We start from the raw sequence: 15,424 nt of genomic DNA on the forward strand, positions 1-15,424 counted from the left end.
GCCACAGATAAAATGACGTCAAATCTACCGTAGCTTTGATTGGACTGTAGCTTTGATTGGATCTTAGCTAGGAAGCTGACAAGCAGTCACCATCATGAATCATGTCGACAATCTACTTGCAAATCCTTTTCAATCCCTGTCATATGAAGAGAAATTATAGATAAAACGTATCGGTGCTCATCGGCCATTGGACATAAACATTACACAATAACTTGGAAATCGCAAATTCAACAATCCTCTTTCTAGAGCTCCGACCTTGAGATCGCTGACGTCATGATTCGACCTTGTTTTTTTTTAACGAGTTCCCAGTTGTCTTGAAAGCACCATAAATCCAGAGAATTCCAGACTTTGATGACAAAGTCTCATGACAATGCTACTGTATTCTGCTGCATAATTGATGTAATATGCCAGGGAGATATGTATACTGTAGCTAAGAAAGTAATACAAGTGTATGTTGTGTAGTAAGCTGTTAGTAGCCCATGTGCCTTCCCCTAATAATTTGGTCCCTTTCCTACTCATAACTTAGCCTACTGTTCTGACTTGGTGGTGCACATGTAGCCTATAGCCTGTTTTAGAGAAATGTCATGATCTAATATTGTAAGAACTTACATTGTCTGCTTTTATGCCCCCTTTATTTATCCTACGGTTCTGACTTGCTGTACAGGGAGAATACTGTAAAAACAGCCCATGTTCTGAATTCTGTCACTTTACATTTCAAAAGTGCTGAACAAATAGTTATATTGACTACATCCGTCTTATCTCGCTCATTAATTCCTTAATTGAAATGATGGATTGCCTCTTATGCCATATTTGTACATCTCAATTGTCAGTAGAACCCACATTAGTTTAAGCAATTCAGCCATATCAGCTATGTTTTTTAAGAAGGCAGTAAATAAGGCTGAATTAACTGTTTTGCTGCCAGACAAGTCTCTGCTGATAGCCAGGTGTAGCGGGGGTAAGGATTCACTCCATTATGCTGAAAAGAAAGCTCTGCTGTTGGTCTTAACATTTTGTGGGCACTGTTTGTCAACGTTATAGTGCAATTAATGTATTGTTTAGTGTTGTATTGCGTAGTGGCTTTGCTGGCACTGAGATTTACATGCTAAAATCGCCARTGTTGGTCACTGCGCTCAGGCACACTAAAATCGCCACTGCGCTCGGTACACTAACTGTGCTGCTGGCAACAATTGAATTGCGTTTTGTTGCCGAAGTTTACTGACACTGGTCATATTAAAAGGGTGTTGTGGGTTAGTAAATTCATCAGTTATTCTGCGCTCAGGCACACTCAAACGAGAGTGCTCTGAAATTGGAGTGGATAACCAGAGTGAATTTATGAATGCACCCCAAGTAACGCTGGCTTGATACAAAGTGCTGCTATATCAAAGTCAAAAGATATTACATATAAACTGCCTCTTCTAAAGAAAGTTACTGTAGACAATAGAGATTTTGCCAAAACCTTCAGAAAAGTACTCAATCATCTGCAAACAGTGAATGTGAAAATTTGCAGCAGCAGTGGGTTAAAAAAATTACATCGTTAGACGTTGGACCTTTATTTTGAAATGTATGTGTTGCCATTGCTTCTGTATTCACAGATATACTGCTTCTCTGTTTTGTGTATCACCACAGGAATTAGCAACACGGAGTCTAGCTAGCTGTCACAGCAGTTTAAACAGCTGAAATGGTGAGTTCAAAATGAAAGAAGTAGCAACACATACATAAAGAGATGTYCTAAAGGTATTGTCATCCTTTGACCATTTGTTTCGTTTTTTTTTCTAATTCGTTTGCTAGCTTGGCTAACGACTAGCTAGCCTAGCATAACGACGTTAGGTTCGGTATCAACACAGACAGACAGGGGTCGGAGGCCCACTGTGTTCTTCCAACTGTAGCTAGATAGCTAACACGTTTTAGTTGGCGTCAATTGGCTAATGTAGCAGTTATATAATTTCCCACTTTGTGGTGATTATCGATGAAAGCTACACAAAATTCCTGGATGTCTCGAGAAATTTTATTTTTCTATGAGGTTTAATTGCGGTTGCATTACCGCCACCAACTAGACTGGAGTATAACTCAATTATACTTTGTAATTCTACACAAGTTAAAACCCTATTCCACTATTTAACGCCATATTGTCCTGCACTATGCCAATGTCTTGGGAGGACGGGACGCCACCACTCAGCACACCCTGTAACTCTTCTGAAGTAAAATCTAGTACACCCAAGTACTTCTCTGCAGCTGCCACAACATCTATTTTCTGTGACTTTACGTCCCATCTCTGCGGTACAGTTGATAACCATGGCTATGAACGCTAAGAATCCAACTTTACTGAAGCATATATCACTCGTTGGCCTATCCCTCTGTGCTGGCACAAATCTATACTGAACAAAAATATAAATGCAACATGTAAAGTGTTGGTCCCATGTTTCATGAGCTGAAATTAAAGATCCCAGAAATGTTCCATACTCCCAAAACGCATATTTCTCTCAAATTTGTGCACAAATTTGTTTACATTCCTGTTAGTGGGGATTTCTCCTTTGCCAAGATAATCCATCCACCTGAAAGGTGTGGCATATCAAGAAGCTGATTAAACAGCATGATCATTACATGGGTGTGCCTTGTTTTGGGGACAAAAGGACACTCTAAAATCAATTTTCTCACGTTTTGAGAGAGCATGCAATTGGCATGCTGACTGCAAGAATGTCCACCAGAGCTGTTGCCAGATAATGTAATGCTCATCTCTCTACCATAAACTGCCTCCAATGTTTTAGAGAATTTGGCAGTATGTCCAACCGGCCTTACAACAGCAGACCACATGTAACCATGCCAGCCCAGGACCTCCACATCCGGCCTTATCATCTGCGGGATCGTTAAAAACTGGGTTTGCACAACCAAAGAATTTCTGCACAAACTGTCAGAAATCGTCTCGGGGAAGCTCATCTGCATGCTCGTCCTCACCAGGATCTTGACTTGACTGGAGTTCGGCGTCGTAACAGACTCCAYTAGGCAAATGGTCACCTTTGATGGCCACTAGCACGCTGGTGAAGTGTACTCCTTACGGATTAATCCTAGGTTTCAACTGTACCGGGCAGATGGCAGACAAATCAAATTGTATTTGTCACATGCACCGAATACAACAGGTACCTTACTGTGAAATGCTTACTTACAAGCCCGTAACCAACAATGCAGTTTTAAGAAAATAGGATTAAGAAAATATTTACAAAATTAAGTTTAAAAAATAAATAAAAAAGTAACACAAAAACAATGAGGCTATATACAGGTTAGTCGAAATCATTTGTATATGTAGGCAGGTGTAAAATGACTATGCATAGATAATAAACAGTGAGTAGCAGCAGTATAAAAACAAAGGGGGGAGGGTGTCAATGCAAATAGTCTGGGTTGCCATTTGATTAATTGTTCAGCAGTTTTATGGCTTGGTGGTAGAAGCTGTTAAGGAGCCTTTTGGACCTAGGCTTAGCGCTCCGGTACCGATTGCCGTGCAGTAGCAGAGAGAACAGTCTATGACTTTGGTGACTGGAGTCTTTGACAATAGGTCCTGGATGGCAGGAAGCTTTGCCCCAGTGYTGTACTAGGCTGTACGCACTACCTTCTGTAGCGCCTTACGGTCAGATGCCGAGCAGTTGCCATACCGGGCGGTGATGCAACCAGTGAGGATGCTCTCAACTGTGCGGCTGTATAACTTTTTGAGGATCTGGGGACCCATGCCAGATGTTTTGGTGTGACTTTCTTGGTATGTTTGAACCTCGAAAGTTTGTTGGTGATGTGGACACCAAGGAACTTGAAACTCTCGACCCGCTCCACTACAGCCCCGTCGATGTGAATGGGGGTGTGGTCGGCCCTCCTTTTCCTGTAGTCCACGATAATCTCCTTTGTCTTGCTCATGTTGAGGGTGAGGTGGTTGTCCTGGCAGTATTCTGACCTCCTCCCTATAGGCTGTTTCATCGTTGTCGGTGATCAGGCCTACCACCATTGTGTCGTCAGCAAACTTAATGATGATTTTGGAGTTGTGTTTTACCATACAGTCGTGGGTGAACAGGGATTACAGGAGGGGACTAAGCACACACCCCTGAAGGGCCCCCGTGTTGAGGATCAGCGTGGCAGATGTGTTGTTGCCTACCCTTACCACCTGGGGGCGACCCGTCAGGAAGTCCAGGATCCAGTTGCAGAGGGAGGTGTTTAGTCTCAGAGTCTTTAGCTTAGTGATGATCTTTATGGGCACTATGGTGTTGAACGCTGAGCTGCAGTCAATGAACAGCATTCTCACATAGGTGTTCTTTTTGTCCAGGTGGGAAAGGGCAGTGTGGAGTGCGATTGAGATTGCGTCATCTGTGGATCTGTTTGGGCGGTATGCGAATTGGAGTGGGTCTAGGGTTTCTGGGATGATAGTGTTGATGAGCCATGACCAGCCTTTCAAAGCACTTCATGGCTAACGACGTGAGTGCTACAGGGTGGTAGTCATTAAGGCAGGTTACCTTCACTTTCTTGGGCACAGGGACTATGGTGGTCTACTTGAAACATGTTGGTATTACAGACTCGGTCAGGGAGAGGTTGAAAATGTCAGTGAAGACACTTACCAGTTTCTTCACAGCGTGTATAGCGTCGTGTGGGCGAGCTGTTTGCTGATGTCAACTTTGAACAGAGGTCCCCATGGTGGGGTTATGGTATGGGAAGGCATAAGCTACGGACAACTAACACATCCATTTTATCGTCTGCAATTTGAATACACAGAGATAGCGTGATGAAATCCTGAGGCCCATTGTCTTGCCATTCATCCACCGCTATCACCTCATGTTTCAGCAGGATAATGCACGGCCCCATGTCGCAAGGATCTGTACACAATTCCTGGAAGCTGAAAATGTCCCAGTTCTTCCATGGCCTGCATACTCACTACCAGACATGCAGTGCATTTGGCAAATGTATTTTGTTATGTTACAGCCTTATTCTAAAATGCATTAAAGAAAACATTTTCCTCAATCTACACACACTACCCCATAATGACAAAGCGAAAACAAGTTTTAGAAATGACCTTATTTACATAAGTATTCAGACCCTTTGCTGTGAGACTCGAAATTGAGCTCAGGTGCATCCTGTTTCCATTGATCATCCTTGAGATGTTTCTACAAATGAGTCCACCAGTGGTAAATTCAATTGATTGGACATGATTTGGTAAGGCACACACCTGTTTATATAAGGTCCCACAGTTGACAGTGCATGTCAGAGCAAAAACCAAGACATGAGGTCGAAGGAATTGTCCGTAGAGCTCCGAGACAGGATTGTGTCAAGGCATAGATCTGGGGAAGGGTACCAAAAAATTGAAGGTCCCCAAGAACACAATGGCCTCCTCCATTCTTAAATGGAAGAAGTTTGGAACCACCTAGACTCCAGCTAGAGCTGGCCGCACGGCCAAACTGAGCAATCGGGGGAGAAGGGCCTTGGTCAGGGAGGTGACCAAGAACCCGATGGTCACTCTGACAAAGCTTCAGGGTTCCTCTGTGAAGATGGGAGAATCTTCCAGAAGGACAACCATCTCTGCAGCACTCTACCAATCAGGCCTTTATGGTAGTGGCCAGACGGAAGCCACTCCTCAGTAAAAGTCACATGACCGCCCGCTTGGAGTTTACCAAAAGGAACCTAAAGGACTCTCAGACCATGAGGAACAAGATTCTCTGGTCTGAAGAAACCAAGATTGAACTCTGGCCTGGATGCCAAGCGTCACGTCTGGAAGAAACCTGGCACCATCCCTACGGTGAAGTATGGTGGTCATGCTGTGGGGATGTTTTTCAGCGGCAGGGGRTGGGAGACTAGTCAGGATCGAGGGAAAGATGAACAGAGCAAAGTACAGAGAGATCATTGATGAAACCTGCTCCAGAGCGCACAGGACATCAGACTGGTTCACCTTCCAAAAGGACAACGAKCCTAAACACAAAGCCAAGACAAAGCAGGAGTGGCTTCGGGACAAGTCTCTGAATGACCTTGAGTCGCCCAGCAAGAGCCCGGACTTGAACCCAATTGAACATCTCTGGAGAGACCTGGAAATAGCTGTGCAGTGACACTCCCCATCCAACCTGACAGAGCTTGAGAGGCTCTGCAGAGAAGAATGGGAGGAACTCCCCAAATACAGGTGTGCCAAGGTTTTAGCGTCATACCCAAGCCTCAATCAATCAATCAATCAAGTTTATTTTATATAGCCCTTCGTACATCAGCTAATATCTCGAAGTGCTGTACAAAAAACCCAGCCTAAAACCCCAAACAGCAAGCAATGCAGGTGTAGAAGCACGGTGGCTAGGAAAAACTCCCTAGAAAGGCCAAAACCTAGGAAGAAACCGAGAGGAACCAGGCTATGAGGGGTGGCCAGTCCTCTTCTGGCTGTGCCGGGTGGAGATTATAACAGAACATGGCCAAGATGTTCAAAATGTTCATAAATGACAAGCATGGTCAAATAATAATCAGGATTACAGCCTCGAGGCTGTAATCGCTGCCAAAGGTGCTTAAACAAAGTACTGAATAAAGGGTCTGAATACTTATGTAAATGTATTGTTTCTAAATTTGTATTAATAAATGTACTAACATTTCTAAAACCAGTTTTTGCTTTGTCATTATGTGTAGATTGATGAGGGAGAAAACAATTTAATAAATGTTATAATAAGGCTGTAATGTAACAAAATGTGGAAAAAGTCCAGAGGACTGAATACTTTCTGAATGCACTGCACCCATTGAGCAGTTTGGGATGCTCTAGATTGACGTTTATGACAGTGTGTTCCAGTTCCCTCCAATATCCAGCAACTTTGCACAGCCATTGAAGAGGTGTGGGACAACATTCCCCAAGCCACAATCAACAGCCTGATCAACTCCATGCGAAGGAAATGTGTTGCGCTGCATGAGGCAAATGCTAGTTACATGAGATACCTTTAAAAAAAATAAAAAAATAAGCATATCTCTATTCCTACTTGTGAAATCCATAGATTTAGGGCCTAATTTATTTATTTCAATTMACTAATTTCCTTACAGTTCATATCTCTGAAATTGTTGCATTAACTTTTGTTCAGTGTACGCACAGGGATCATGGCCACGAAACTACACATCCCTCTGTTCCATGCCCTGCTGATACAAATCTCAAAAAGAACAGACTGTGTTACCTCTTTCACCACGCTCCCCACCGGGTCTGCCGTTTGGTGCGACGTCGCACAGAGTGCTCACTCCCTCTGGGGGGGAAAAACACAAGCAAACATCACAAGTCCTCTTCGGGTTACCTTCAGCAACCAACATATATTCCGCCCAACCTGATACCACTAATTTTTTGTGTGGAACTATCTGTTCCATGTAGTGAATCAGTCAAAAGGCCTGGCTCCACTTTCTCTCAATCTCATTCCCACTGGACCAAACTAGTCTTCATCATAACCATGCCCATCAATGTAAGGCTCGGGCTCTGCACTCCTCACCACACCTTCCACCTAACTTAAATCTCCCTCATTCACTTCCATTTCACCTCCAGAACTCGGTCWGGGGGCACAGTTCACTCTTTGTATTTGACCRCAATCTTCTTCCATACACCATTTCCCTCTTTTCCGCCATCGTTCAACAGATTCACACTCAACCTCTGCCTCATTCTATTCAACCTACTTCTTCCTTCTAATTTTCTTCCCCCATTCCTCCCTCGAAATCCACCTTTCCGTATCCCTTTCCCTGCATTCCTATTCTCCCGGCTTTGCTAGCGGCCCAGTGGCATCCTGACGTAACTTCATCTCATAATCAGAGTTGGACATGGCTAGTATACAATCGTCAGCTCGAAAAAACGTCAGTTTGCACACAATGCATGAACAATCCTCCATTCATCTTTATCGAGGGTACGCGGAGCGCTCAATCCAGTCAAAACTACTAGAAATGTTGACTGTGTTAACGTCAGCTGTCAGGTTAGCAGATTCTGTGCCTGTGTAACGTTATGCGATTGTATGTGCCTTTTTGAGATGATTGTATACTTATTAAGTCTTCCTGTGTTTCAGAGTTTCCTGGGTGGTTTATTTGGTCCTGTGTGTGAAATTGATGTCCTACTCAATGATGCAGAGACTAGGAAGACCGCAGAACTCAAAACAGAGGATGGAAAAGTGGAGAAGAACTACCTTTTTTATGATGGAGAATCAGTCTCTGGGAAGGTGAGCGTTGCGCACATACACACATTTGACATGACATTTCTTTATTGCAACAAATACTTTTGAAGGTACGCGGGGCACGTGACCTCATCGCTCAACTCTGAAGTGCCATTCCACATGTAATTCTAAATGCCTACTGCTTTCAAAATAAAAATGTTCAACTAGAAAAGTGATGTTTTTTTTGCAGCACAGTGATTGTCCTGACTTTCAGGAATGCCTGAATTGCTTCGCCTTGCTTTTCTGGTTGGTTGGCAAGTTTCACCATCCAATAATTATTACAGTTGAAGTTTCAACATGGCACAGGCCGGCCGTGGTGATATGTTGACAAGAGAATTATTAGAATGTGGCAAATATTTGTCAGTTATTGCATTCTATCCATGCTGGTTTTCCCGGGGCTACCTGAGACATGTAACAGATAGGTGGGAGGGCATAGGCTACAGGCTGTCGCCACTTTATTAGGTTATTTGCGTAAATGGCTAATGGAAACACTTTAACCACTTCATTTTTATTCGACACTGTAGGTTGTGAAAAATCGTTTTTTTCTTTAGGTGTGATGACATTACGTCAAGGTGTTTTTATCGTCGGGATAGTTAAATGGAAACGCACCGTAGCAGGCAATTGTCACATCTATTTTTTATGCAAACTTTCTGAATGTTGACAAGTTAAGGGAAACATAGCAACTGTGTCCTATGTCAATACCCCATAACTTGTTTGTGTTTTCTTGTAAGGTGAATCTCAATGTGAGGCAGACAGGCAAGAGACTAGAACACCAGGGGATTCGAATTGAGTTTGTTGGGCAGATTGGTGAGTTTGTGTAAATTGATATTTTGACATTGTAACCTAACAACAGCGCCCACCTCAAACACCAACCATGCATTGTTCATTGGTTCACAAACCAAGTGCGCTATCAGTCTCATTTATGCTAAACCGCTTAGCAAAGCATGTGCTTGTCATGTGAAAACCGCAGTTGTCCACAGTCCACAGCACACACTCTGGCCTGATGACAAAGTGTTTCTGTGAGGATTCCTTGACCATTACTAAGTGTTGGTTCAATGTTGTCAAACTGACTGAGGAATTTTGGGAAGCCTACAAATAACATATTAATATCTCAATGTCTGATCATAGGACAAAAGTTAAAATCTAATACAGGACAATCTAGGTTAATAGATTTAGGACTCCTCTATTTATACTTTTGTTAAAAAAATGTTTCCCTCGGTACAACGGATGTGCTTACTGGAAATGTGAGGTTCCTGTGTGTGATGATGTGATGACCCTAACAGAGGTGTTTAAACTTGTGGTCTATTTCTTTCAGAGCTCTTCAGTGATAAAAGCAACACACATGAGTTTGTGAACCTGGTGAAGGAGCTTGCCCTGCCAGGGGAGTTGACCCAGAACCGAAGCTACGACTTTGAGTTCACGCAGGTGGAGAAGCCCTATGAATCTTACGTTGGAACCAATGTTCGACTGAGGTTAGCGCACAAGACTCTGTCATAACCAGATGTACTCTGCATCGTCCCTTTCTATTGGCACAGCTTGAGATGATCTGTGAAACTGCATCTGATGGCTTCTTGTTGTCATTGCTACATCCACCTTATGAATATAAGCAGTGTGTCGGTTGAATGTAATTTGCATTGTTGTAAGCCATCCATAACTCTCCTTTTGTTATTTCCTGTAGATATTTCCTCAAAGTGACAGTAATGAGGAGACTGTCTGATCTGGTGAAAGAGTATGAGCTCATTGTCCATCAGCTGGCTACTTACCCTGATGTGAATAATTCCATTAAAATGGAAGTTGGCATTGAAGACTGTCTACACATAGAGTTTGAATACAACAAGTCCAAGTAAGATATATATATATATACCACTTTAAGACATGCATGCATTCAAACCATAGCACAGTAGCAAATACATGTCAATCAGTTTCAGATTCAGAATTTAGAAGTCATAAATGTAATAACTGATTAGAATTTATATATACATTATTATAAATGTATAACTTGACCTGACCTCAACTGTCTTCTCAGATACCACCTGAAAGATGTCATTGTGGGTAAAATCTATTTCCTTCTGGTGAGAATCAAAATCCAGCACATGGAACTTCAGTTGATAAAGAAGGAGATGACTGGAATAGGTGAGATGAGGTTTACTTAAAGAGAAAGTTAACTTAAAACGGCATAAGATGTTACTCTTTTAAATAGCATTTTTATTTAAAATTATTGAATGTTCCAGATTCTTCAGATTTAAAATTTTGTGAACCTAAAACATCCCTGTAGTCTCTGCGTTTGCTTTAAGAACAGTGTGAAATGTATGTATTTGGTCATGTGACATTACTTCGCAGGGCCTAGCACAACTACAGAGACGGACACTGTTGCCAAGTATGACATAATGGATGGCGCCCCTGTGAAAGGTAAGCACAATATGGTGTTGATTTGTCCCAATATTATGATTTTTATTTCATTGTCTATTTTATTTTGTTAATCCGCCTCACCAAAGCAGTTTAATGTTTTCAGGACTAGTGTACATCTGTCTCTTCTTGCCATGGAACTTGTTTCACAATCCTCTTCATGCCTGTTCTTTCGCTCTTAGGAGAGTCCATTCCCATCCGTCTGTTTTTGGCTGGCTACGACCTGACAGCCACCATGAGGGACGTCAACAAGAAGTTCTCTGTGCGGTACTTCCTCAACCTGGTGCTGGTGGATGAGGAGGACAGGAGATACTTCAAACAGCAGGTACAGAACATCAAAGCCAACCTCCATTTACCAGTCTGTCGTTATTGTTCCAAGACTGRAGATACACTATATACAGTACCAGACAAAAGTTTGGACACACCTACTCATTCAAGGGTTTTTCTTTATTTTCACAATTTTCTACATTGTAAAACAATAGTGAAGACATCAAAACTATGAAATAACACACATGGAATCCATGTAGTAACCAAAAAAGTGTTCGATTTTAGATTCTTCAAAGTAGCCACCCTTTGCCTTGATGACAGCTTTGCACACTCTTGGCATTCTCTCAACCAGCTTCACCTGGAATGCTTTTCCAACAGTTTTGAAGGAATTCTCATATATGCTGAGCACTTTTTGGCTGCTTTTCCTTCACTCTGCGGTCCAACTCATCCCAAACCATCTCAATTGGGTTGAGGTCGGGTGATTGTGGAGACCACGTCATCTGATGCAGCACTCCATCACTCTCCTTCTTGGTCAAATAGCTCTTACACAGCCTGGAGGTGTGTTGAGTCATTGTCCCGTTGAAGAACAAATGACAGTCCCACTAAGCGAAAACCAGATGGAATGGTGTATCGCTGCAGAATGCTGTGGTAGCCATGCTCGTTAAGTGTGCCTTGAATTCTAAATAAATCACTGAGTCACCAGCAAAGCACCATCACACATCCTCCTCCATGCTTCACGGTGGGAACCACACATGCGGAGATCATCTGTTCACCTACTCTGCGTCTCACAAAGACACTGCGGTTGAAACCAAAAATCTAAAATTTGGACTCATTAGACCAAAGGACAGATTTCCACCGGTCTAATGTCCATTGCTTGTGTTTCTTGGCCCAAGCAAGTCTCTTCTTATTATTGGTGTCCTTTAGTAGTGGTTTCTTTGCAGCATTTCAACCATGAAAGCCTGATTCACACAGTCTCCTCTGAACAGTTGATGTTGAGATGTCTGTTACTTTAACTCTGAAGCACTTATTTGGGCTGCAATTTCTGAGGCTGGTAACTCTAATGAACTTATCCTCTGCAGCAGAGGTAACTCGGCATCTTCCTTTCCTGTGGCGGTCCTCACGAGAGCCAGTTTCATCATAGCGCTTGATGGTTTTTTTCGACTGCACTTGAAGAAACTTTCAAAGTTATTGAAGTTTTCCAGATTGACTGACCTTCATGTCTGAAAGTAATGATGGACTGTCATCTCGCTTTGCTTATTTGAGCTGATCTTGGGATTTTACCAAATAGGGCTAGCTTCTGTATTCCACCCCTACCTTGTCACAACACAACTGATTGGCTCAGCTGCATTAAGAAGGAAAGAAATTCCACAAATAACTTTTAAGGCACATTTTTAATTGAAATGCATTCCAGGTGACTACCTCATGAAGCTGGTTGAGAGAATGCCAAGAGTGCAAAGCTGTCATCAAGGCAAAGGGTGGCTACTTTGAAGAATACAAAATATATTTTGATTTAACACTTTTTTTTTTGGTGGTTACTACATGATTCCATATGTGTTATTTAATAGTTTTGATGTCTTCACTATTATTCTACGATTGTAGAAAATAGTCAAAATAAAGAAAAACCCTGGAATGAGTAGGTGTCCACATTTTTCACTGGTACTGTATACAAAAGTATGTGTACACCCCATCAAATTAGTGGATTTGTCTATTTCAGCCACACCCATTGCTGACACGTGTATAAAATCGAGCACACAGCCAAACTGCCTTTGGAAGCAACATCAGCACAAGAACTGTTCGTTGGGAGCTTTAGTAAATGGGTTTCCATGGCCGAGCAGCTGCACACGAGCTTAAGATCACAATGTCAAGCGTCGGCTGGAGTGGTGTAAAGCTCGCCGCCATGAATCACTCTTCGCCATCTGGCAGTCCAACAAACTAATCTGGATTTGGCGGATGCCAGGAGAATGCTACCTGCCCCAATGCATAGTGCCAACTGTAAAGTTTGGTGGAGGAGGAATAATGGTCTGGGGTTGTTTTTCATGGTTCGGGCTAGGCCCCTTAGTTCCAGTGAAGGGAAATGTTAACGCTACAGCATACAATTATGTTCTAGACGATTCTGTGCTTCCAACTGTGTGGCAACAGTTTGGGGAAGGACCTTTCCTGTTTCAGCATGACAATGCCCCCGTGCACCAAGCGAGGTCCATACAGAAATGGCTTGTTGAGATCGGTGTGGAAGACCTTTACTGGCCTGCACAGAGCCCTGACCTCAACCCCATCGAACACCTTTGGGATGAATTGGAACGCGGACTGCGAGCCAGGCCTAATCGCCTAACATCAGTGCCGAACCTCACTAATGTTCTTGTGGCTGAATGTAAGTCCACGCAGCAATCTTCCAACATCTAGTGGAAAACCTTCCCAGAAGAGTGGAGGCTGTTATAGCAGCAAAGGGGGACCAACTCCATATTAATACATATGATTTTGGAATGAGATGTTCGACGGTGTCCACATACTTTTGGTCATGTAGTGTATATCTGTGGCAGCAACATATTACAGTAGTTAAATATTACAGTAGTTTGAACTCAAAACAAGGAAGTAGGCCTATAGTATTATTGAAAGCGATCGACTCATCTCAATATGCACATTTACAATAACCTATGAGAGGATCACTGTGACTAGTGTTGATGTAATTCTTCTCTATTACTAGGAGGTCGTTCTCTGGAGGAAAGCTCCTGAGAAAATAAGGAAAAGGAACTTCCAACGCTACGAGTCGCCGGAGCCACGGCCGACCCTTACTGCTGAGCAGCAACCCGAAATGTGAAAGCTGCTGAGGAAAAAAATGCTGAGAATGCTTCTGATTATAGCTTAAAGCAAATGAGAAGAGAGAGGGGGCGCCACTCGACACGCAAAGAGAAAATAAAGAGTCAGCCATTTAATACATCTACCTTCTGCAATGTGACAGTGACCTACTGGTGCATCTGACTGTGCTGGGTCTACTCTGTTAGCGTAATGTATGGACTCGTCTCTTTGACACACAATAAATAGCACTGGAATGGGAGCTACCATCACATTTTTGGGGGACATATCCTTTCTGTAAAAGAGGCACGTGGATTGGCTCAACACTGGCATACAATTCACTACTAGATATTTCAAAAGACGTTCCAGTGCATGTAAGCAGGTCAAATTGAATGTGATGGGTTAGTATCATGTCAATGCTGGCAGTCGGGTCAGTTTCTAAGGTCAAGCTGTAAGACAATAGTTATTATTTGAGCTCAAATAGTACCTTGTTTATAATTCACCTTAAGAGTTAGAAATCTTTTACATCTTAAGTCATTTAGTGTAGCTACAACCTGTAGTTTGATTCTTTTTTTTCACTTCACTTTTTCTTGTAATTTGCGCTTTCTTCAAATATATTATATATCAATAAATGCTTTTGCTAGTGGCATTGGATTGAGGTGACACAAAATGCTGTTTAATGGGTACTTACATTTTTGGGGGTTCTAGATTTAGGGAAATACCACTTTACATAATTTCTCTAAGGTTAAATATTTAAGCTCAGATGGGGCTGTGCTACATCTGAACACTATACAGGCAATATCTTTTTTAAGTGCCTGTAAGGTCATGAAGAAACTGTTATGCCAAATACTGCCCTGACCCACCACTGCATGTTCATTTTTATACTGGGTCCAATGTAACAGACTTGTGTGGACGTTGAACATTTGTGTATATATCCAACCTGTCTATATCCATCCGTCATCGATTTAAAGGAAATGCGAATTTAGACTTGTATGTATTGGAGTGATGTCTTTAATACGTTCTGATTACTTATGCACTGAACAACAATATAAATGCAACATGTAAAGTGTTGGTTTCATGAGCTGAAATAAAAGATCCCCGAAATTGTCCAATAGGCACAAAAAGCTTATTTCTCTCAAATTTTGAGCAAAAATTTGTTTACATCCCTGTTAGTGAGCATTTCTCCTTTGACAAGATAATCCATCCACCTGACAAGTGTGGCATTATCAAGAAGCTGATTAAACAGCATGATCATTACACAGGTGCACCTTGTGCTGGGGACAAAAAAGCAGTTTTGTCACACAACACAATGCCACAGATGTTTCAAGTTTTGAGTGAGTGTGCAATTGGCATGCTGACTGCAGTAATGACCACCAGAGCTGTTGCCAGAGAAGGCGTGTTGGTGAGAAGTTTGCTGATGTCAACGTTGTGAACATAGTGCCCCATGGGGACAGTGGGGTTATTATAGGTGCCCCTACCAGCTACGGACAGCAAACAGAATTGCATTTTATCGATGGCAATTTGAATGTACAGAGATACCGTGACGAGATCCTGAGGCCCATTGTCTTACCATTCATCTGCCGCCATCACCTCAGGTTTCAGCATCATAATGCTCAGCCCCATGTCGCAAGGATCTTTAGGTGTAGAAGCCACCGTGCTTCTACACCTGCATTGCTTGCTGTTTGGGGTTTTAGGCTGGGTTTCTGTACAGCACTTCGAGATATTAGCTGATGTACGAAGGGCTATATAAAATAAACTTGATTGATTGAACTTGATCTTTACACAGTTCCAGGAAGCTGAAA

General features: G+C 42.5%; 1 protein-coding gene across 1 annotated transcript; it reads left to right on the forward strand.

Annotated features, from left to right (window-relative positions):
• Positions 1-1,591: 1,591 nt before the first annotated feature.
• Positions 1,592-14,276, forward strand: LOC111968127 (vacuolar protein sorting-associated protein 26A). Its single transcript, XM_023993689.2, has 9 exons — positions 1,592-1,681; positions 8,016-8,165; positions 8,891-8,966; positions 9,475-9,631; positions 9,838-10,002; positions 10,186-10,292; positions 10,500-10,568; positions 10,748-10,890; positions 13,534-14,276. The coding sequence occupies exons 1-9, from the start codon at positions 1,679-1,681 to the stop codon at positions 13,645-13,647; spliced, it is 984 nt and encodes a 327-aa protein (XP_023849457.1). The 5' UTR covers positions 1,592-1,678; the 3' UTR covers positions 13,648-14,276.
• Positions 14,277-15,424: the final 1,148 nt, after the last annotated feature.

This window comes from Salvelinus sp. IW2-2015, linkage group LG8, assembly GCF_002910315.2.
Source record: "Salvelinus sp. IW2-2015 linkage group LG8, ASM291031v2, whole genome shotgun sequence".
Classification (NCBI taxonomy): Eukaryota; Metazoa; Chordata; class Actinopteri; order Salmoniformes; family Salmonidae; genus Salvelinus; species Salvelinus sp. IW2-2015.